The 24,358-nt window shown below is 43.5% G+C and overlaps 1 protein-coding gene across 24 annotated transcripts in view; it reads left to right on the top strand.

Moving 5' to 3' along the window:
- Nucleotides 1-24,358, top strand: part of SPAG16 (sperm associated antigen 16) — a 295,145-nt gene that overhangs the window by 240,880 nt on the left and 29,907 nt on the right. For 20 of the 24 annotated variants that reach the window (XM_070732193.1, XM_070732195.1, XM_070732201.1 and 17 more), the window contains one exon: nucleotides 16,082-16,147. The exons of the other annotated variants lie outside the window; for them this stretch is intronic. In XM_070732193.1, coding sequence (XP_070588294.1) covers nucleotides 16,082-16,147 — 66 coding nt within the window. The remainder of the gene's footprint in view (nucleotides 1-16,081; nucleotides 16,148-24,358) is intronic. 24 annotated transcript variants of the gene reach the window in all.

Below are 24,358 nucleotides of genomic sequence, written 5' to 3' on the forward strand. Positions count from 1 at the left end.
TGAAGGGGGTCAGCAAATTCATGTTGCATCAGCTGGCAGAACCCTGCATAATCTTGTAGAACAGAGTCTTGTCGTTCTAGCAAGGGAGATGTCCATTCTGCCGCTGGTCCAATTAACAAACTCAAGATAAAAGCAACTTCCATCTTGTCATGAATAAAGTTGGCTGGACACACTGCAACGTACATATGGCTTTGACTTAGAAAAGGGGTGAATTTATGATGGTCTCCGCTGAATCTCTCTGGCAGGGCCAGATGGCATTTTAATCTTGGAGGCAGAACAGGAGGCGGGGGTGCGGCAGCCACAGGGGGCGGAATCTGCTGTTGCAAATTAGCTATTTGGTTTTGAAGGGCTACTACAGTCTGTTGAAGATCTTGCATATCGGCTTGCATTTCTGCCATGACGTTAAGAAGCCTGCGCAGTGGATTGAGTGGGCGGAGATTCAATATGTTCTGTGCACAGTCCTCGGAGTGATCCCCAACTCAGAAATCACTTATTTTATGATAAAATCCAACTCTTTATTTGAACACAAGCACACATAATGAAATGTAGGTTTTTAAAACAGCACAGAAGGAGTTATCTTTCTCTTTAGAGCTAACTGTAATCTATTATTATTATTATTATTATTATTATTATTATTATTATTATTATTATTTATTAGTCTTGTATGCCACCCTTCTCCAAAGTCTCGGGGTGGCTATGTCCAGGAAAAGTGCCAAAAACTCAGCCTTATCTGCATTCCTTAGATAAAGTCCATTCATTACTTAAACATATGCATTTGCTCACCAAAAACCTCCCAGCACAGCATCCCACAGAGAATGTTTTACTGAAGCAGAAATCATGATTTTTAAACCTTGTTCAGTTACACCTCCCAGCCTCATGTCTCCTCCATTGAACAACGTTGAATATCCACACCCAATTTCCCACAATCCTTTGCATTTTTACTGACTGGAAGTGACATCACACTTCAAAGAGGCTAAGGCTGTAAAGAGCAGCTGTTGTGAATGCTTTTACAATGTAACTCCTCTCGCCTTCTGAGCAATCTTCTTTAGCGAGGGTCAATCCACTGACCTTCCACTCTCATGTCTTCCTCATCCTCTGACTGGAACCACTCCCCCATTGTCACATCAGCCCCCTCTGGTGGTTCCTCAGGCTCACTCAAGTCACTTTCTCCCTCACTCTTGCTTTCTGCTTCACCTGGCAACCCTCCTGGCCCAGGGTATCCAGAGGGGCCTGGCCCATCCCCTCAGAATCTGCCATGACCTGAGGTGGACAAGGAGCACTCACAACAGCTGCTCCTTAATTTCCAGTTTTCCCCTAAGCCTCACCAATTGTTATTGTCTAGTTGACGGGACCTGGAGAATGCTGACTCTGTGTGACCTAACCAGTCGCTGGGACTCATGCTTCAGGAGGCAGCCCCACAGGTAATCTGGTCCGATGCCATGTAGGGCTTTATAGGTCATAGCCAACACTTTGAATTGTGTCCGGAAACCAATCGGCAACCAAGTGCAGTCTTCTATAGTCTTCACACAAGACGTCAAGATGCTTGATGTCTTGTGTGAAGTTTCCACAGTCTGTGTAGATTTGGGGAGCCATGTGATGATCTGGTGTTGGTCCACTGTGCTTCATTAAGTCCAGGGTCAACGCAGCTGTCTACCAGGAGATTTTAGAGCATTCTCCAATGCACTTGCAAGGAGAGTCCAGGATGGGTAGTTCTCAATCTGATTGGTCGGGACTGAGTTTAATTTTAATATTAGGCAGGCACCGCCCCCCTTAGCCCTCCAGTCTAAAAACTCAGTCGCAGTAAAGGGACTTAGAGTTAGTTTTCTCTTCAATAAATATGTATTTATTGTGTTTTTTATATGTATTAATTTTTCTTTTTCTTTTTCTCTTCTTGCAGGTGCAGTTGGGGGGATGTTTTCCTCATGCAGCCCTGGATTTAAAACCTCCAGTGGGTTTCATCCAGGGGCTTGCTGCTCCTCCTTGGCAAGCCGGTTTTTTATGGAGTGAGCACCCGGGGAGACTACCTCCGAGGTAGACCCCGGAGGAGAGGAAGAGGTTGACGCCTCGGGAGGGTCCGCCCCGCCCGTTGCGAACATACCTGGGATCGCTGATATGCCTAGGGAGGCTCTACAGCAGGGGAGTGGCTCCGGCCCCCCCCCCCCTCGCCCCCTCGACATCGACAGAGGATAAAGGGATGCCGATGTGCAGTTAAATACCGGCGGCAGGGGAAGTATCGGCTGAAGCCGTTTTCCCCCAGGCGTTTAGAAAGAGCCAGAGCACGGGCTGGTTAGAGAAACTTCCCGCCCGCCTCCTGGGTAATGTCGCGCCGGCCATCTTGAGAGCCCGAAATTGAACGGGCAGGCAGGTTCGCGCTCGGCGAGCGTCTCTGGTTGCCAGGACAACGGTCCGGCGGCCATGTTTTATGACGCAATTTTCGCCAGAACGCCTTAATCATTCCTCAATTGGCGCCAAGTGTCTCCTCTTCCCGGGGCACGCAGGCGCAGTAGCCAACCGAGCAGTTACAATTGGCGGTCTTTATTGCTAGCGTTTGCGAAGCACTACGATTCCGATCGGCGATTTCTGTGAGTAAATTGAGGAAGCGCTTTTATACTATGGCTGACCAGTCAATTCCGGCCGGGGAGGAGGCCAGCATCGCCAGGCCTACCACCCCCAAGATAAAGCCTCAGAAGCAGAAATCCTCGCAGGGGGCAGCTCTTAGAGAGGCTGAAAAGCGCATAAAAGCGCTAGAGAAGCAGTTGGAATCTTCTCAGAGGGCTGGGGGTCCACCATCTATGTCTGCCCAGCCCCTTATTACCATCCCTCTACCGGTCTCCCCCGTATTTGCTCCAGGGGTTGCAGGCTCGGCATCTGAGAGGGATTGGTCACCGGAGAGGCCCTTCCAACCCTCTCCCTCTCCTAGGCCCGAGGCATCCACATTTGCAAGACAAGCAGCATGGCATTCCTCCTACTCTGCTCAACAGCCAGTCCTTCCTCGCGGTGGTCAGGCACAAACAGCCACTTTCACCCCTACGGCTGCTGGATTGCGCACGGCACAGGATGCCTGGCAGAGTATGCCCCAGGCCTTACAAGACCTTGTTGTCAGTGCCTATACGCAAGGTCAAGCAAGCGTGGCTCAACAACAGCCACCACCTGCGGGCCCTATTCCATCGAGATTCAGGGACCCCTGGCTGGCTCCGGTTTCTCCTTCCGGCTTGGACCCCAGGGAGGAAGATGAATTTTCCAGAGATGACTTCAGCGAGGTGGAGGACGAGCTCTCTGGTGATGACCAACCACCAGAGCTTCCGGCTTTACCTGGCCTTTTCAAATCCACCCTTTTCAAAGTCCTGTTGAACAAGGCCAAGATGACCATTGACCAAGCGGGCGAAGGAGGTCAAGGTGTGCCTTCGGCACCAGGTCAACCTTCGGGGGGCCTCTTCGTGTTCCCGAAGCAGGAGACGGTCAACGTACCTTCTTCTCATTTGTTTCTGGAGACTGTGCAACGGCCATGGGAGAGCCCTGCAACGGGGCAAGGCCCGTCCAACCTGGACAGACGTTTCTACACCTTTGACCAGGCTATGGAGGACCTTCTGGAGGTGCCTACCGTGGACAAGCCGGTCACCAGCCTGGTCTCCAATGCCCTTGTCCCTTCGGAATCTCAGGAGGGGTTAAGGGCCGAGGACAAAAGGGCGGATAATGTTGTTCGCAGAACCCATCAGATGGCGTCTTGGGCCGTAAGGGCAGCCTCGGCAGCCTCCTTCTTTAATCGGGCTACGCTCCTCTGGATTAAAGACATCCAGTCCAGAGTCGATCCACAGGATGCGAGAATGCGCCAGGACCTGAATAAGCTGTTAGCGGCCACTGAATTTTCCGCGGACGCAACAGTCAATGCCGCTAAGTTCGCCTCCAGAGCGATGGCTTCGTCGGTCGCCTCCCGCAGACTCATCTGGCTCCGGAATTGGCAAGCCGACGTAAAGTCTAAGTGGGCCCTGGCTTCTTCCCCGTTCAAGGGCAAGAAGCTCTTTGGAGACATCTTAGACGATGTATTGGTGGAGGACAGGGACAAGAAAAAGGTGATGCCCAACTCCACCAAGAAGCAGGGAAGGCGTTTTACTCCCTACAACCGGAGACAGCCCTTTCGGAACGACTCCTCCTCGACCAACAACCAAGGGTCGAGGTCCTACTTTGCTGGATCCTTTGGTCAGGGCTCCTTTCGTTCCGATAGGAACCAACAATATGACTGCACTAGAGCTTTCCAGGGCCGACGCCCCTTCAGAAGTTCAGGCAGGGGGTACAGAAAAACTAAGTGACTTTTCCGCGGACACCCCTCTGGGCGGCAGGCTAATCCACTTCTCGGACGTCTGGTTAAACACCTCATCAGACCCCTGGGCGACTGCCACGGTTTCTCAGGGCCTAAAAATAGAGTTTCTATGCCCTCCTCCTTGCCGCTATCTGCCTTGTCGTGCCCCCTTGGACATTCCCAAAAGGAGGCTCCTATACCAAGAGGTAGCTCACCTAAGGGAGATAGGAGCCATCGAGGAGGTCCCTTTGCCTCAACAGGGTACGGGATTCTACTCGGCTATTTTCTTGGTTCCAAAGTCGTCAGGGGGGGCGCGGCTCATTCTGAACCTTCGAGGACTAAATCGCTACGTAAAGTACAGGAGGTTCAGAATGCACTCTCTACGCTCCATTCTGGCTGCCATCAGGAAAGGGGACTACATGACATCTATAGACCTAAAGGAGGCCTACCTCCATGTCCCCATTTTTCCTCCTCACCGTCAATATCTGCGCTTCTGTCTAGATGGGGCCCATTTTCAGTACAGGGCCATGCCCTTCGGGCTTTCATCGGCCCCAAGATCATTCACAAAACTGCTGGATGTCCTAACAGCTGGTCTCAGACAGCGATCGGTGCGCCTACTCGCCTATCTGGACGACATCGTGATTCTGTCCAGAACAAAGGACATGGCATTACAGGACTTGCACTTGACAATTCAGTCGCTACAGGATCATGGCTTTTCGATCAACTTCGAAAAGAGCCACCTGAACCCCACGACTCGGCTGGCTCACCTGGGAACCAATATAGATTCCAGGAGGGGCCAGGTCTTCCTGTCCCAAGAGAGGCAATCTACCATCAGAGAAATGATTCGAGGCCTGGCGTCACAACAACACCCTCAACTCTCCTTTCTCTCCAAGCTTCTTGGGACACTGGTGTCATGCATCGACATAGTTCCATGGGCCAGGTACCACCTACGCTCCCTACAGTGGTTCCTTTTACCGTTCCAGAGAAGGAAGATCAGTCACTCACACCTACGGGTGCGTCTAGACTCCGGGGTTCGGCGGTCCTTACAGTGGTGGGTATCCCCAGCCCTATCAAAGGGTTCCCCCTTTCTGGAACGATACCCTCTCACGATGACAACAGACGCCAGTCTGACGGGCTGGGGGGCCCATCTTTCATCAAATTTGGCCCAGGGCCTCTGGGATCCATCGGACCTGAGGAAAGTCAACATCAATTTCCTGGAATTGAAGGCAGTTTCCCTAGCTCTCCTGAGTTTCGCGGACCTGATAAGGGGTCAGCACGTCCTAGTCCGAACCGACAACGTCTCTACCCGGTCTCACATCAACAGACAGGGGGGGACTCGGTCTCGACGACTGATGAGGGAAGCGGAGGTCCTGCTCAGTTGGGCGGAGGTCAATCTAGCCTCCCTGTCCGCGGAACACATTTCAGGAGTGGAGAACGTGTGCGCGGACTGGCTGAGCCGAGAGACCTTGGACCCAGGGGAGTGGATGCTGGACCACACAATTTTTCTGGACATTGTACGCAGGTTTGGGAATCCAACCCTAGACCTATTCGCTACGCACAACAACTCTCAACTCCCACGCTTCTTCTCCCGCTTCCCGTCACCGGGTGCGGAAGGGGTAGACGCCCTTCGACTACAGTGGCCACCAGGACTTCTGTACGCATTTCCGCCGACCTCCATCCTTCCCAGAGTAATCCGGAAGATTCTGGAGCAACGGGCGGAGTTGCTGCTGCTGGCGCCCTACTGGCCGCGCCGCAATTGGTTTGCGGACTTGATGCAACTGTCAGTGTCACCCCCCTGGAGGATTCCGGACTGCAGGATATCTCTCTCTCAGGGCTCGATCTCCCACCCAGAGCCTCAATGGTGGCAGTTGACCGTGTGGAGATTGAGCGGCAACACCTAGAACGTCATAACTTACCAGAGTCAGTTATCAACACTATTCAGGCCGCGCGCAGGCCTTCGACAAGACGAATCTACCAGACAACCTGGGCTTCCTTTTCCAGGTTCTGTGAGGAGCGGGAGGTGGACCCACAAAAAGCTTCCCCTCCCTTGGTCTTAAGTTTTCTTCAATTGGGCCTAGAAAAAGGGCTAGCTCCCAACACCTTACGTCGCCATGTGGCCGCCTTATCCACTATCTTAGGCGGGGATGGCTATAGGTCCCTCGCCAGACACCCTTGGATTAGGGACTTCTTGAAAGGGGCCGCAAACATCAGGCCACCACCAATTCATCGCTTCCCATCCTGGGACTTGTCGTTGGTGCTTCATGCCTTAACGGGGCCTCCATTTGAGCCGTTTCGCCATATATCGCTCCGTTTGTTAACAATCAAGACTGCCTTCCTGGTGGCGATCACATCTGCCAGGAGGGTCTCTGAAATCGCAGCCTTTTCTACTAGGGAGGACCTTTGTAGATTTCACCCCGACAGAGTAGTATTAAGATTGGACCCAGCCTTTCTCCCTAAGATCAACTCTACCTTCCACAGGGCGCAGGAGATTGTGTTGCCTGACTTCTGTAGCCATGGGACTCATCCTTCGGAACTGCGGTGGCATAAGCTCGATGTGAGACGAGCTTTGAAGATTTATATCCGCAGGACCCAGGGATTCAGGGTTTCGGAGGCCTTATTCATCTCCTTTGCATCCAGGTCCTTGGGCACTAAGGTCTCGTCTAGGACGATAAGCCGTTGGTTGTGTGACTGCATCAGGGAGGCTTATCGATCTAAAGGATCACCTGTTCCACAGGGACTTACCGGACATTCCACACGCAGTACGGCTACGACAGCGGCCTGGAGGACCCAGGCCTCTCTAGAGGACGTTTGTAGGGCAGCCACTTGGGCGGCTCCGTCTTCATTCATCAGACACTATCGAATTGACTCCTTTGCTTCTGCGGAAGCAGCCTTTGGGAGGAGGGTGTTACAGCGGGTGGTTTCCTTCTCAGAGCCCCCGGTCCGTCCTTCTCCCTCCCTTAGTTAATATCTTGGGTATATCCCATCCTGGACTCTCCTTGCAAGTGCATTGGAGAAGGACCGTTGAAACTTACCTGAACGGTCTTCTCGATGCACTGCAAGGAGAGTCCAGACCCGCCCGACTCCGGGACCGGGGTCCCCTTGGAAGGTGGTGGGTTTTTGGTTGTTTGGAAGTTTTTTGATTACCTGAGGGTTTAATAAAATAAGTTTGTTAGCTTTACTGCTCCTTCGTTTCCTTTAGACTGGAGGGCTAAGGGGGGCGGTGCCTGCCTAATATTAAAATTAAACTCAGTCCCGACCAATCAGATTGAGAACTACCCATCCTGGACTCTCCTTGCAGTGCATCGAGAAGACCGTTCAGGTAAGTTTCAACGGTCCTTTCATGCTTCCTTCCGCAGCCGAGCTTTATGGGGATGCTGACTTCAATTTTCCAGCAGGCTTTGGCACCTGCCTACACTGACAAAAGCACCAAAACCTGGTTCAATTATCATGGGATTACTGTGCTTGATTGGCCAAGAGAAATATGAGACACATGAGACCGAACCATGCAGAAGAGCTGAAGGTTGATAGCTTCCACGCCATTCCGCATTGAGGCAGTAATTGCTGCAAAAGGGACCCAAATGAAGTACTGAATACATATGCATGCTTATACTTTTCAGAGGTCCATGAGAACATAAGAAATTAAGAATAGCCATGCTGAGTCGGGCCAAAGCCTTGTACATAGGGATCTTGAGCAGAAAGAGAAGGCAAAACCCTCCCTTTCCTTTGACCCCCAACAAATCGTACCCAAGGGAATCCTGCCTGCCTCAACCAACATAGAGGCAGCACTTGGACATCCGTTTCAATATCTACCAATACACTTGGCATCCATGAATCTGTCTAATCCTGCCTTGAAGCTATCCACAACCTTTTCTGGAAGTGAATTCCATAAACCAATGACCCTCTGGGTGAAGAAATATTTCCCTTTATTTGTCCTCACTTTCTTACCTATGAGCCTTAGGGAGTGCCCCCTTGTCCTAGTATTGTGTGACACAGAAAAGAATTTTTCTCTATCCACCTTTTCTATTTCATGCATGATTTAATTCACTTTGATCAAGTCACCTCTTAAACACCGTCTTTCAAGGCTGAAGAGACCAAGGCATTGCAATCTGGTTTCATAAGGGAGGTGCTCCATTTCCTTGATAATTCTTGTTGCCCTTTCCTTTATATCCTTCTTAAGGTGCGGTGACCAGAACTGTACACAGTACTCCAAATACAACACTTGCTGACCTATTTTCAATTCCCATGGAATTTGCTTTTTTTACTGCTGTTGTGCAGTGGGTTGACATCTTCATTGAGCTGTTCCAACATCCCTTTCTTGGGTTGTCTCGGAAAGCTTGGTTCCCATCAATTGGTAGGTATAATTGGGGTTCTTTGCCCCCATATGCATAACTTTGCACTTGTTTGGGTTAAAATGCATTTGCAACTTTGTTGCATACTCATTCAATTTCGAGAGATCTTTCTGGCGCTCCCGACAGTCAGTTTCACTTTTCACTACCTGGAACAATTTAATGTCATCAGCAAACTTTGCTACCTCACTTTTTACTTCTACATCCAGATCATTAATGAATAAATTAAAAAGTAAAGATCCCAAAATTGAACCTTGGGGTACACCACTTGTCACTTCTTTCCATACAGAGAATTGTCCAAATATTGCCACCCTTTGCTTCCTACAATTTAGCCAGTTACCAATCCAGAACAAGACCTGTCCTCTAATTCCGTGGCTGAAGAGCTTTTTTAGGAGCCTTTGGTGAGGCACTTTGTCAAAAGCCTTTTAAAAGTCAAGATATACAATATCAACTGGGTCTCCTTTATCTATGTGCTTATTTACACCCTCAAACAATTCTAACAAGTTAGTAAGACATGATTTGCTTTTGCAGAAACCATGTTGATTTTCTTTCAGCATTGCATGTTCTTCTATGTGCCCAGTAATTTTATCTTTAATAATGGTTTCCATCAATTTGCCTGGAACTGAGGTTAAACTGACTGGTCTAAAATTTCCTGAATCACTTCTGGATCCTTTCTCGTAGGCTTCTAGCATTTGCATACAGACATTTATATATAATTTTCTGGTGCACTTTCAACTTTGACTGTAGATTTTGATTGTAGAATTTGTAGATGGCCTACCATGTCCTTCTGCTTGATTATCACAATCTAGTTTTCCTGTTGACTCATCAATGTGTGCATAATTTCCACTCTCCATATTTGGCAGTGCTCCTTCTCGAACTGGAAGCTGCCTATCTCCTTGGAGGTCCTGGGCTTTAATCTTCTACCTAGCAACCTAAATTTGACATCCAGGACCTTTCGCTTAGTCTTACCAATGTCATTGGTACGAACATGTACCATGACAATTGGCTCCACCCCAGCACTATCTATCAGCCTGTCTAGATGCCTCGCGATGTCCGCAATCTTTGCACCCAGGAGGCAATTTACCATGCGGTCAACACTTCCATCACAAATTTGTCTCTCTATGTTTCTAACAATTGAATCACCCACTACAAGAAGCCCCCCCTCCCACCACCCATGGAGAAGTATCCTTGGTGCAAGAGGATATGGGCACATCCTCCAAGGAAGGGATTCCAACTAAGGAAGCCTGTCCCTCTTCCATAGAATGATGTCCTCCCTGCCCAAGATCCCTATTCTCCAAAGTAGCTGAAAAGCTGCTCAGCATGGAGTGAGATGCTCCTACTGCATCCCTGAAGATCTTCTACTGCATCACTATCTCTCTCTGCTTCTCCAGGCCTGCTATCTTGGCTTCCAGAGAAAGACCTTGTTCCCTAAGAGCCAGGAACTCATTGCTCTGATCGTATACCCAAGTCTTCTGTGCAGAAAGACAGATATACATATGACACAATGCAAAACACTGGGAAGCTCCCCTCCCCCTGCCAGCTATCTATCTCCATTTCTTATTAGTATGCGTTTACTATTATTTGTTTGTGATTTGATTTGATTTGATTTGATTTGATTTGATTTGATTTGATTTGATTTGATTTGATTTGATTTGATTTGATTTGATTTGAATGCCGCCCCTCTCCGGAGACTCGGAGCAGTTTAGTATTAGTATTCAAATAACTTTTTTTTTTTTAATTGACTTCCTCTTCTATATATTGATACTTTTAAAATGTTTTTATAAGGTTAATAATTTTATTCTCTTACTCACTTCTATAAAACCAAACAGCTTTTTAGGTTATTCAGCTTTTTGTTTTGGTCTTTACTTTTTGGATTTTTTCCTACCTGTTTTAGGATTATATTATGCACCGATAGATGTGCAGACTGCTAAAAAAAGCCGAATTAATAGCTAAACAAGAAACTCACCCCACAAACTTACCAGGGCTCAGCAGGTATTCTTCCCAAGGTTCCTGCTAAGTTCCTTTCTCCTTTTTTATTTTCTCTTTTTTCCTCCTTTTTTGAAAATGCTTCTCAAACAAGGAAGGTCCAATATTGTTCTATGTACAATCCTTGTTTTATTGATTGTATGTAATAATCTAAGTTTCTGAGATGGTGGATTTGGGGGTTTCATGAGCTGTACCCCATAATCATCACAATTATGACAAATCATGGCTTGAACTATCTTGCCTGACATGTAATGAGTCTCTCTCATATATTACGTTTCACCTTTTAAGTTGCATTATTGAAATAAATGAACTTTTGTATGATATTCTAATTTTTCGATTTTTACCTGTAGAACAAAGAAAAGACCTTGAAGGTCTTCTAGTCCAACTTCATGCCCAAGGCAAGTGCCTTACACCATTTGAGTTAAATGGTTGTTCAGTCTATTTTTGAAATCCTCTTGTGGTGGAGCACCTATAACCCCAGGAGGCAACCTATTCTATTCATTAATTGTTCTCACTGTCAAGAATTTCTTTTCGTTTCTACAATGGATCTCTCTTTAATAAGCTTCATCACCAATCGGGCGCTTCCCAAGCACCTAGGACTACTTCTTGTCCTGACCTCTGATGCTTTGGAAAAATAATCCAAATCCCCTGTTCTCTCTGACAGCACCTCAAGTACTGGAAAACAATTATCATTTTCCCTCCCACCTCTCAATTCTTCTTTTTGACAGGCTAGACTAGTGATGGTGAACCTATGTCATGGGTACCACAGGTGGCATGCAGAGCAAAATCTGCTGGCACACAAGCTGTTGCTCTAGATCAGCTCCAATGTGCATGTTTGTGCCAGTCAGCTGATTTTTTGGCTCACAGAGGCTCTGCTAGGTCGTTTTTGGCTTCCAGAGAGTCTCTGGGGGGGTGGGGGAGGGCATTTTTACCCTTCCCCCGGTTCCAGGGAAATCTTTGGAGTTTAGGGGAGGCAAAACATGAGCCTAATGAGCCCACCAGAAGTTGGGAAACAGGCCGTTTCTGGCCTCCAGAGGGCCTCTGGTGAGCAGGGGAAGCTGTTTTCGCCCTCTCCAGGCATTGAATTATGGGTATGGGCACTCGTACATGCATGATAGTGCACACCTACGCTTTTTCAGCACCTGAAGAAAAAAAGGTTTCCCATCACTGTGATAGACAAACCTAGTTCTCTCAACCATTCATCATACAATTTGACATCAAGAGCCTTTATTATCTTTGTTGCTTTCTCTCCACATTTTCCAATTTCTCAACATCTTTTTTGTGTCATGGTGACCAGAATTGGATGCAATATTCCAAGAGTGGTCTCACCAACATGATATAAAATAGTACTATCTCATGATCTGGATGCTATCCTTCTATTGAAGCAGCCAGGACTGCATTGGCTTCTTTGGCAGATTCATCACTTAAATATGGCTCATATTTAAATGATGGTTCACTAGGACACTTTGATCTCTCTCACAATTACTTTCACATAGTTATAGACTCATACATTATGGACGTTCTGGTTTCTGGTAGAATTTTAGCTATTACAAATAACCTTTACTAAATGCAGTATTTCATAAACAAAGAAACTCCATCTTTATTCTCTTCCTTCGGTATTCAAAATACACTTCATACTAGCACATTTCTTGTTCTCCCGTTATCTCTCCTAATTGCATTCCTTTTGCATTCCTCCCAGCCTCCTCCGTTCACCAAGATTTATGTACTCCTATCATATTTCAAAAACAGCAGAAATGACTAGAAAATAACAGAATGAGTTTGCTTGCTTGGAAGTTGAACGGGAACACCTTCCATTTTTGTTCTACAACATTGAAATTCCACCCTTCTTCTCCACTGACCCTCTGACGTACCAAATACATCCCTCCAGTATTTAACCCATTCCTCCCCTTAATATCTTCTTCCAAACACTTGTTCCTTATGTTTGTGGCCCTTCTGAATTTAGGATCGACCCAGTCAGTGTTCCCTCTAATTTTTTTGGGGGGGGGGCGGAAAAGTATAGTGTCTGAGCGACAGTCCCTTCAGGACTGGGCGGCACTCTTTCCCTCTCGGCTTCTGGGCAGGTTTGAAAAACTCTGAGTTGATGATGATTTTTAAGTGAGCCATTGCTCACTGCTCAGCTTAGAGGGAACTATGGACCAAGTGAATGTCTGATTCTTCCTCGCTAGATTCTGGACTCATAGCAACATCCTGTGGCTGGCCTCCCACCTGTTCTACTACCTGTAACCCCGGGCCCATCACTAATTCATAAACACTATCTGTATCAGAGTCCTCAAGTTCTTCATCATCCTCCAACTGACCAGGAGTATGTACAACAGACAATATGATTAAAAGAAGTATTTAAATGAATGAAAGAATATCTATATGCCTTTCCTCCACCTGATTTTTACAACACTTTAAAAAGTCAGAAAAAATCAACAGAACATTTAAAATTCTACGCTAAATGCATTAATCTTGATTTATGTAATAATTTTTTTGTCTGGATCCTGTGACAACTTCCTCTTAAGGCAAACATGTTGGATTAAATGCTGGTAAACTCTCCTACTACAGAACTGCTAAACCTGCTCATACAGATTGAAGCAACAGTGGCTAACTGAGCTAGATGAAAGGGAGGGTGTCAACCTCTTATTACTATTTTCTGCAATATAATTAGCTGCATGTCCAGGAATAGTCTCTGTTCAGGAACCAATGGATTAATAAGTATGAATCTTCTTTTCTAAAACTTCCCAACCCTGAAGCTGTACATGCTGAAGCAACAGAAATAACCCTAGAGCTCTTTTATTTTGATTGTTTTAGCTATTGTGTTACTAAGTAGAAAGTTGGTTTGGAATAAAAGCAATTTTAAAGACGAAGAAAGAGAATTTTCTTAAATAACCTGGCTTTAAAAATAATAGCCAGCCCTTTGTAATGGCACCTACTGTCTTCTCCTATCCCAGTCTGGAGTTTATGGCATTTTTATTAACTTCTAGGCATCTAAGTCATAAATTAAGATAAGAAAGGACAGCCAGGGGAGTTTTTATTTTCCCCAGCCCATTTTTCCACCCTGTAAGACCTATACAGATGTTGTTCTTCAAAGCTTACTTTAACACAGCCAACTCCCTCTCCTTTTTTTTCTACTCTATTTTCTTTGGCAGCATGTTCCAAGGATGTTCCAACAAGAGTTCCCAATCACCAGGTCATGGCTATTTGAAACCTGGCTGGGTGTGTGGCAGGCTGATGCACATGTGTGCAGCTTGACTCACATGAGCAGCATGTTGGCACACATATACATATGTGCATCTCAACTTGCACATGTGATGCAGGCCCACTTCCTGCTAACCCCCCAAAGCCAGGCCACCAAGCCACAAAGGTTGGGGACTGTTGATTTCAAACATCCCTGAAAGAATAAATCATTGGATCACTTTTGCTGTGTACTAGATTTTACAATAGCAACCATTTTCCTATACTGAATTTTAAAAATATAATTATTTTGACTCCTTTTCCCAATGGTTCGATGCTGGAGTACAAGGATAACAGACAGAGAAAGGAACTGATTGCATATAAAGAGTATGGAGGATGACATTGATAATGATAGGACATATCCAACGGCACAGTTGAGTTATCATCAGTATGCTGATGATACTCAGCTTTATATCTCCATCCCATGTCAATTCAGTGAAGCAGTGGAAGTGATGTGCCAGTGTCTGGAGTCTGTGAGGGTTTGGATGGGTGTTAATAGGCTCAGACTCAACCCTGACAAGTGGCTGTGGGTTTTGCCTCCCAAGGACAATCCCACCTGTCCATTACCTGGGGGGGGGAGCTTTTGTCCCCTCAGAGAGGGACCGCAACTTGGGTGTCCTCTTCAATCTGCAGCTGAGTTTAGAAGACAATCTCTCAGCTGTGGCAAGGGAGGCTATACCAGTTGCTCACAGTCACTCACACCCTTATTACCTCGAAGTTCAACTGCTGCAATGCTCTCTACATGGGGCTACCTTTGAAGAGCGTTCAGAGACTGCAAATAGTGCAAAATGCAGCCATGTGAACTATTGTGGGTCTTCCAAGATCTGCTCACATCTCACCATCACTCTGTGAGCTGCATTGGTTGCCAGTTGGTCTCCAGAAACAATTCATAGCATTGGTTATGATCTATAAAGCCCTACATGGCTTAGGACCAGATTACCTACGGGACAGTCTTCTGCCTCAGGACCCACAGTGTCAGCCTTCTTCAGATCCTGTGAGCCAGGAAATGTCATCTGGTGGGGCTTGGGGAAGAGCCTTCTCTGTGGTGGCTCTAGCACTTTGTAACCAACTTCCTCTGGAGATTTATACCGCCCCCACCCTTCTGGCCTTTTAGGAGGCTTTGAAAACTTACTTTTTCCGGCAGGCCTGGGGATCCTGAACTTCAATATCTAGCACCAGCCTTTAGTTTGACTGTGGCGTGAGTGACTAGGGCTGCATGATTTTAAATGTGGGTTTTTTAGATTGTTTTAAATATTGGACTTCTGAACTAGTTTTTGTATTTTTATATGTTGTGAGCCGCCCTAAGTCCGATGGATGGATAGATGGATGGATGGATGGATGGATGGATGGATGGATGGATGGATGGATGGATGGATAGATAGATAGATAGATAGATGATAGGTAGGTAGATAGACAGACAGACAGACAGACAGATAGATAGATGATAGGTAGGTAGGTAGATAGATGATAGGTAGGTAGGTAGATAGATAGATAGATAGATAGATAGATAGATAGATAGATAGATAGATAGATGATAGGTAGATAGATAGATAGATAGATAGATAGATAGATATTACCAAATGACAAATGACACGGTTTAAGTCTAAAGCAAGAATCAATTAACACAGACATGAATTCTCATGACAATTGGAGGGGGGGAGAAGTAATGCACATGATTGATCACTTACATAGATTAAATCAAGAAATCAACTCCACAAAAAGACTAAAGCTATTATTGGCTACAATTAATATTGTCTTCAGTAAAAGAATCTTGCTTGTTTGACTTTGCTTTATTCCAGGGGTGGGTTCTAATTTTTTTTACTACCAGTTCTGTAGACCTGGCTTATTTTGTGGGTTACTTGATGGTCATGTGATGGTAGATATGGCTTCATGGTCATGTGACTGGGTGGGAGTGGCTTGGTGGTCATGTGACTGGGTGGTCATGTGGCTTGGTGGGCGTGGCCAACCTGACATCACTCACGTCAAGTGTTAGGGTTAGGGTTAGGATGTCTGGCCTCTCCTCACCACAAAGGCCTCAACAAGATACAATTTCTACTATTGAACATCCAAAATATACTTCATTGTTCTTAATTGTTCTCTTTCCCAGTGACTTCATTTCCCAGACAGAACTATATGCTGGCTTCATATGACGTTTTGCAGTTCGTTCAATTGTGATTTTTAACTTCTGATTTTTATGATCTTTCTTTTTTTCTAGGGACTTTGTGCTCAAACGTTCTATAGTCACTTGCATTCCTGTAACCATGCCACATTCAACATGAAGGTAAGATAAATAGTTTAATACACACACACACACACACACACATATACATACTGTATATATAAATGTAAATATACACACACACACACACACACAAATATATATATGTGTGTGTGTGTGTATACACACACATATATGCATATAGACAATGTATGTCATACATACATACATACATACATACATACATACATACATACATACATACATATCTCAAAATGGCTGAGGGGTTAAAGACATTGAGCTTGTCAACTGGAAAGCTGACAGCTGGGGTTCAAGACTCGAAGCTGCACAATAGGGTGAGTTCTTGTTAATGTACCAGCTTCTGCCTGCCTAGGAGTTTGAAAGTACAAATTTGAGTAGATAAATAGGTACCACTTCGGTGGAAAGGTAAAAGTGTTCCATGCACCGTGGTGTATGGTTATGCTGGCCACATGACCACGGAGAAGTTTTGGGATAATTTTGGCTCATTTTGACATGCGTTAGCTAAGAAACAGTAATGAGCACTGCCCCCTAGAGTCAGACACAACTGAACATAGGAAACATTTACTTTCATGCTTTCATACCTACATACATATAAAATCTGTGTATCAAGTAATTTTGCTGCTGAGTATATAATCTGAAATCATTATTTTCCAACAATAACTCCAGAAGAAGACACTATTCTCCCCATGGAAAGGGGAAAATATTTATATTCTTTTTTCATTTTCTACTTGCCTATTGTTTCATTAATCACGTTCATATCTATACTTTTTATACATTAATATATAAATAATATATATATAAATAATATATATATAAATAAAATAATATAATATAATAAAATAAATATTTTGGAGGACTTCTGTTTATCATGTGTTCAATTTTAACAAATTACAATCATGCAATTCATTGCTGAATTGTCTTACCCCTACTACTTTGATGGAATTGTATTTAGATTCCTGGATCAAGGCAATATTTTTATTAAACTTCAGATTGTACCTTGTCCAGAAGGTAAAATTTCAGATTATACCTTCCTCCCCAACTACTTAATTATATATATATTAAAAACCCAACAAAGATGGAATTAAAAAAACAAAACATTCCTATGTATTTTTAACAAGAGAGTTATTATAATAATAATAATAATAATAATAATAATAATTATTATTATTATTATTATTATTATTATTATTATTTATTAGATTTGTATGCTGCCCCTCTCCGAAGACTCGGGGCGGCTCACAGTTATATTAACAGCATGTCTTACTTCTATTGCTGCATTATCTGCCTTCCCTTTCTGGAAAGGATGCTTTATACTGACATCAGGACATGTCAGTTACCGCAACCAATTTTGGTCACTGTACTATAAAAAAGATGTTGAGTTCGGAAAAATTTCAGAGAACAGCAACTAAGATGATCAAAGGTCTGGAGACTAAAACATTTGAAGAACAGTTACAGGACTTGGATTTGGCTAGTCTAAACAAAAGAAGAAATAGGAATGACATGATAGCAATACAGTGATCCCCCGCTCGTTGCGAGGGTTCCGTTCCAGGAGCCCCCGCAACGAGCGGGTTTTCGCGAAGTAGCGCTGCGGAAGTAAAAACACCATCTGCGCATGTGCAGATGGTGTTTTAAACTTCCGCAGCGCTAGCGAGGAGCCGAAGATTGGGGGGCGGCGCGGCTCTTTTAAAACATCGCCGCCAACATGGGGGGCTCGCTAGCACCCCCCCGAACCCCCAACCCGGCGAGCTGCCTCAGGGAGGAGGATCGGGCGGGACCAGGTGGGGGCTGGAATTTCTCCGCCAGGGCGAAGGGCGGGCGAGCGGCGAAGGGCGGGCGAGCGGGTGCTGGGGAGGGCTTCTCGCCCTCCCGCCAGCAAGAGGGGGAGCGAACGGCGTGGGCAGGCGAAGGGCAGGCGAGCGGCAGCGAGGAGTTTGCGTGGGCGGTGGGGAAACTCCTCGCTGATGCCAGCAAGAGGGGGAAGACCCAGGGAAGCCGCCCAGCAGCTGATCTCCCGGTTGCCATCTACGCATGCGTGCCCATAGAAAAAAAAGGGCAAGCATGCGTAGATGGTATTTTGACTTCCGGGTTGAAAAATCGCAAATTACCCTGTTCGCAATGGTCGGGGACGCAATAACCGGGGGATCACTGTATTCCAGTATTTGAGGGGCTGCCACAAAGAAAAGAGGGTCAATTTAGTCTCCAAAGCCTCAGAGGCCGTGGTGGGCTACAACCAGTTTAACAACCGGTTCAGTGATCACGTGCTTGGCGCACATTTAAATGCTTCGCACATGCGCCTAATGTGCTTGTGGCTGTGTTCAAAATAAAACAAATTGAAGTTCATCTGCTTACCTTCAAAGGCAGCCCAGGTAAGTAGGAAATACAGGATAGAATAGAGCAGGTGTAGAAGTACGGGGCCAACTGATAATCAGAACTACCGTTTCACCTGAACTGGCAGCAGCCCACCACTGACCAGAGGGCAGGACAAGAAACAATGGTTGGAAACTAGTCAAGGAGAGGAGCCACCTGGAATTAAAGAAAAACTTCTTAGCAGTGAAAACAATTAATCAGTGGAACAATTTGCCTTCAAAAATTATGGGTGTTTAATCACTGTAGGTTTTTAAGAAGAGACTAGACAATCACTTATCTGTAATGGTATAGGTTCTCCAGCTTGAACAGGGGGATGGACCAGAAAACTTGCAAGGTCCCTTCCACCTCTATTATATTCTAAACAGTCTAGCATTATATTCTTCTGCAGTGTCCTTGAATTAAACATAAACATTTGTATATTGATAATTTTATATAATATTTATTTTGATAAAGAATGTTACATCTGGCCTAAAATACTATGATAGAATTACTGATTGACATCCTTAGTAACTTAATTAGAAAAGTTAAAAACTGTCAATAGAATGCCAGTTAAACAGAACAAGGGCTGCAATTTTAGAAGCTATAATTACAGTTCCAAAAATTAATTGTAGATATGTAGAACTCAGGCAGCTGAAGTAGGCGTTCATATTGTATATGTAACTATCAAATTATTTGAACTCCTTTTTCATTCTGAAAACTAGGGTACTCAATATATTCTCATACAAGAATATCCATAGCTTAATATTGGAAAGTAAGAGTATTTTTCATGTCAATTCATAGGAATTAAGAGGGAAAAGCAATATAAAGAATCATTTTAATTTGTCTGCTCCTAGTCATCTTTCAATTTCTTTATTTGGAAATGGTTTGCCATTACCTTCTTCCAGGATATTTTTGTGATATCCAAATGTGTTTGTTCTAGGATTTCCAGGTGGTCTGTCATCCACCTATTTGATTCATACAAATAGAGATTTAAATATGACCTAATTACTTCAACCTATGAAAAATCCACCTGATTCATCTCAACAAAGTAATTTCAGTGCCTTTGGACTGCATTAGGCCAGCAGTGTGGAATAGGATTTTGCAAAGCTGGCTGAAGTGCTTTCAGCTGGCTGCTTTTAGGATTGCCCACAAGATATCTCAGAATCATTCAGTCTGGAAAGCACTTTGGCAAGCATTGTTTCATTTGTTGCTGCTTGCCATTCACCACAGCAGTGAAGCCACTTAGAATGCTTATTGCACAAGTTATGTTTGGTCTGGACTTCATTGTTGGTTAGTACCTTCCTTTTGTACATCCATTTGCATACTATGGTTTTGCAACCTTGTGACACAGTTGTAGATGTGAACACATTATGTTCAGCCATGGATTGCATTTCCTTATCCATGCTTCTTTCCAGTTTTCTTGTTCAATTTTAATGTCAATGCTTCCTTATAGTTTTTTGGCTCATACCATACATTACACACTTTAACTTTACTAGCAGAATACCTGTCAAATGGAATCCCCTTGTTCCACCTCTCTGACCTGCGTGAAATTGACTGCTCCTGTGTTTCAAACCTCTCTTGCTTCATGTCTTTTTCAGCTCCTTCTCCCTGAACACCAACACCATCACTAAGTGATTTACTCCCATTAAGTGGATCACTATCCCTAAGTGGATCATTCCATAAATTTGCATCAAAACTGGCAGATCCGGAAATCACTATTCTTTTGCTCCCATTGCTAAAGAGAAAGCTCTTTGAGCCTGGTTCATAGCCCATAAGCCTGAGCTTTCTAGCTTTTGGTTGTCCCTTTCTTCTCTTTGTATTTGGAATATGCGCCCATGCATTGCTTCCAAAAACCCTTAAATGTGCCAGAGATGGCTTCCTCCAATATGGCACTACATATGGAGTATCATTAATAGATGAACTCTATAGCCTACTACTTAAATAATTAGCAGTCAACATGGCTTCACCCTATGGGTCAGTTCTTGTTTTCCTCGCTGCCAGTTCACTCTATGACACATCATGTGCATGCATGCACAATGCTAAAAAAACATGCACAGAAGCAAAAACAGATGTGGTGTGGGTTCCAGACAGATGGACTATATTCAAGGATTGGTCTGGCAAATATTTTAATGCTCTGGTTAGTAATGTGAGATTATCAGAGCAGAAGCGATGTAGGACTAGGTTAACAACTCTTGAAACCTTTTTGGCGATGTTGTTGCAGTGGGCTTTGGCAATTAGGTCATTTGATATGAGTATTCCAAGGTCTTTTATGGAATGAGGGTTGTCTGTAAGATCTTGTTTATTCAGCTTGTATTTGGTGTTCTGATTTTTTTTGCCAATGTGTAGGACAGAGCATTTATTGGTTGAGATTTGGAGTTGCCAGATGTTTGACCATTCAGACACAAAGTCAAGGTCTTTTTGGAGAGTAGCTGTTTTATCAGTGGTGTTGAAAAATTTTACATCATCGGCAAAGAGAATGCAGTTGCTTGTAATGTGATCGCAAAGGTCATTTATATAGAGTATGAAGAGTGTTGGTCCTAGTACGCTGCCTTTGGGTATGCCGCTGATAACTGGAAAAAGACTAGATATGGCAGTCCCTATTTTGACAACTTGTTGTCTGTTTGATAGAAACGCAGTTATCCAGCTAAGTAGAGTTCCTGAGATGCTGTAGGATTTGAGTTTTAGAAGTAGTTTGTCATGAACTACTAAGTTGAAGGCTTTACAGAAGTCAATGTAAATCGCATCTATTTTCTGAAACCAAATTGTTTGTTAGAGAGTAGGTTGCTAGTTTTTACGTGGATGGTAATTGATGGTTTATGATTGATTTCATGACTTTGCATGTGATGCAGCATAGAGAGATTGGTCTGTAGTTTTAACTAGGCTGCGATCTCCTTTTTTGAAGATGGGGATAATCATTGCTAGCGAACATAGCTTTGATAGAGACCTGGTCTGGAATTATTTTTTAAAGATTATGCTTAGTAGTTTGTCTGTGGCTGTTGATAGCTTTTTTAGGAAGTATGCACATAGACCATCAGGCCCAATTGATAGTGAAGGTTTAAGGTCATGTAGTGCTTTTTCAACATTATCTTCTGTGAAGCCTATTTGTGTTAAGTTGTTGTAAGTATTTGAGGTGCAAGTAGGGAATTTTGGGGATGAGCCATTGCTGTTTACAAAGGCCAAGCCAAAGAATGTGTTGAAGAGGTTAGCTTTGATTGATTCATTGTAGCATTCTTTGTTGTTGGGCCCTTTTTTGGTGGTATGGATCTTGAGTCCTCGAGTGTCACAGGCTGATAGCATCCAGGCCACACTGCATTGAGGCTGTAATTGCTGCAAAAGGGGCCCAAACCAAGTATGGGTACATATGCTATATTATTGGAATTTTTGTAGATTAGGAGTATGGGGTTGTGGTGTGCCCAAGAGCCAGGTAAAATTTGTATTTCTTTTATCTGATTTATAATGTAAGAATTGGACCAAGCCATATCGATACGTGACCATGATTTGTGTGGATGTGAATAGAAGGTGTATTATGTTTTCCGAGGGTTAAGGGTTCTCCATATAGAGCCGGAATGGTGCAGCAGGTAGAGTGCTGTACTGCAGGCCACTGAAGCTGACTGTAGATCTATAGGTCAGTGGTTCAAATCTCAGCACTGGCTCAAGGTTGACTCAGCCTTCCATCCTTCCGAGGTGGGTAAAATGAGGACCCAGATTGTGGGGACAATATGCTGACTCTGTTAAAAAGTGCTATTGCTAACATGTTGTAAACTGCCATGAGTCTAAGGAGAAGGGTGGAATAAAAATTGAATAAATAAATAAATAAATAAATAAATATGTCTTTAAGTGTATATTCATATGCTAAATCATCAAACGTAGTTGGGAGATTTTTTCTTTGATGAGATTGTTTAGTGCTCTTATAGTCTTTTTTTTGGTCTTGTATGGCATTAAAGTCACCTATGATGATAACGTTAGATAAATTCATTTCATTTATTTTTTATGTAGTTATGTGAAGAAGGTAGGTTGTTTAATAGTAGGTGCATATATTCCTATTATTGTTAATTGTTCTTTGTTAATTGATATTTGAACCATTAATATTTGCCTGTCTGGGTCCTCATAGATGAGGTGTGGTGTATATTGAGGTTTAATATACATGGCTATTCCTCTTCTTTTAACCGATGCTGAGGCTGTAAAGAGTTCACCAAGGCCTGGGAGAAGCAGAAGCGAGATATCTTTTTTTTGTAATGTGTGTTTCCTGTAGACATGTTATATGGAAATTGTGAGATAGAAGTTTATGAAAGATTTCTTTTTCTTTTTCTGTCTGAGTTCAATCCGTTTATGTTAGTTGAAAATATGACTGTCGTTTTCTTGAGTTGATGTCGATAGTTTGTTGTATATTCTATTTTCTTGCTTCTGCTTTTGCTCTTATGATGGGTCCTTGTCTTTCATGCTTATCTTGTTTTTGTTGCAATTCATCCGCCTGGGTTGGTCTCAAGTCGTCTTCTTTGTCCTGTGGGTTATCCTCTGAACTTAATTCTTCTGTACTTGTTATATCTTTGTTGTCTTTTTCTTTTGTAAATCTGTCTTCTAAGGGTTTTAGGAGTTCTTTGTAAAATTCCTTTGCATCCTCTGGGGTGTTGATTTTATATATTTTTATCAAATAAAGTTACCAAGATTCCTTCAGGAATCAACCATTTAAATGTAATTTTATTTTTATTTAGTTTATTTGTCAAGAATTGATAAGGTTTGCGTTTTTCTCTTATGCGCCTAGGAATCTGTATAAGTACTATAATTTCTTTCCCCTTATGTGTAATTACATTTTCTTTTGAGGCTCGATATATTTCATCTCGAGTACTCCTTTTGGTGAATCTGACGTGTATTTCTCGGGGGAGTCTGTGTCGCCTTGCGAATGAAGTTGTAATTCGATAGATTTCGTCCATTTGGTCTATCATTTCCAGTTTTGTTTTCCCTGTCATTTTAGCCAGAATTTTGGCCATGGTTTGGGGGAGTTCTTGGTCTTCTGATCCTTTTACATTTTGAAAGCGTAAGAAGAAAGACGATTTTTCCATCTCAAGGTTCATCAACGCTTCTTATTTTTATTTTTATTAAGAAATTCTGTTCTGGCTTCGGAGAATTGTAGTCGGGTCTCAGTACGTTCATTTGTTTCCTCTATCTTTGTAATTTTTTATCGTTATTTGCTACAATTCCCTGGACGTTTTCCATTTAATTATCTAAGTTCTCCATTCGGTCATCTAAATTGGCTATGTGGTCTTGTATTTTTTTAATATAATCTTTCATGATTCCCATGCTACCATACATAGCATCATAATTGCGATCAATAGATTCTTGCATTTTAGTCATCATCTCATATAGTGATGTCATTGTAATGGTCTGGGGAGGTTGTGAGATTTGCGCTGATGTTGATTTGTCATTAGGGTTGGTTTCCACTGCTCGTTGGGAAGATGGGATAGTAGATTGAGTGTCATTTTTCTTCCAAGGTTTCGTTAGCATTATTTGGTTTGTGGAAGACATATTGATATTGTTATTGTTGGTTTTTCTTTTTTTTTTCCTTTTTAATTATAAGTATTGTCACGTTAATCTCAAGTTTCTTACTATAAAATCTCTAGTTTCTTAATGTAAGCTTCAATTCTTGTGTTGATAGAGATATTCAAATCTATGTGGAGATTATTTTAGTATTGATATGTTATGTTAATTTTTAAAATGTGTGGTTATTTGTTTAGTAGAGTTATGATGTTGGGTTAGTAAAGAGTGAGTTTATATTAGAAAATAGATATGTATTAATTTCAAGGGGAATTCAAACAAAAGTTATAACAGTTATATATATAATATTATTACACCAGTATATTGAAATCTATAATTTTTGTGTTCAATCTT

This window comes from Erythrolamprus reginae, chromosome 1 (assembly GCF_031021105.1).
Source record: "Erythrolamprus reginae isolate rEryReg1 chromosome 1, rEryReg1.hap1, whole genome shotgun sequence".
Taxonomy (NCBI): Eukaryota; Metazoa; Chordata; class Lepidosauria; order Squamata; family Dipsadidae; genus Erythrolamprus; species Erythrolamprus reginae.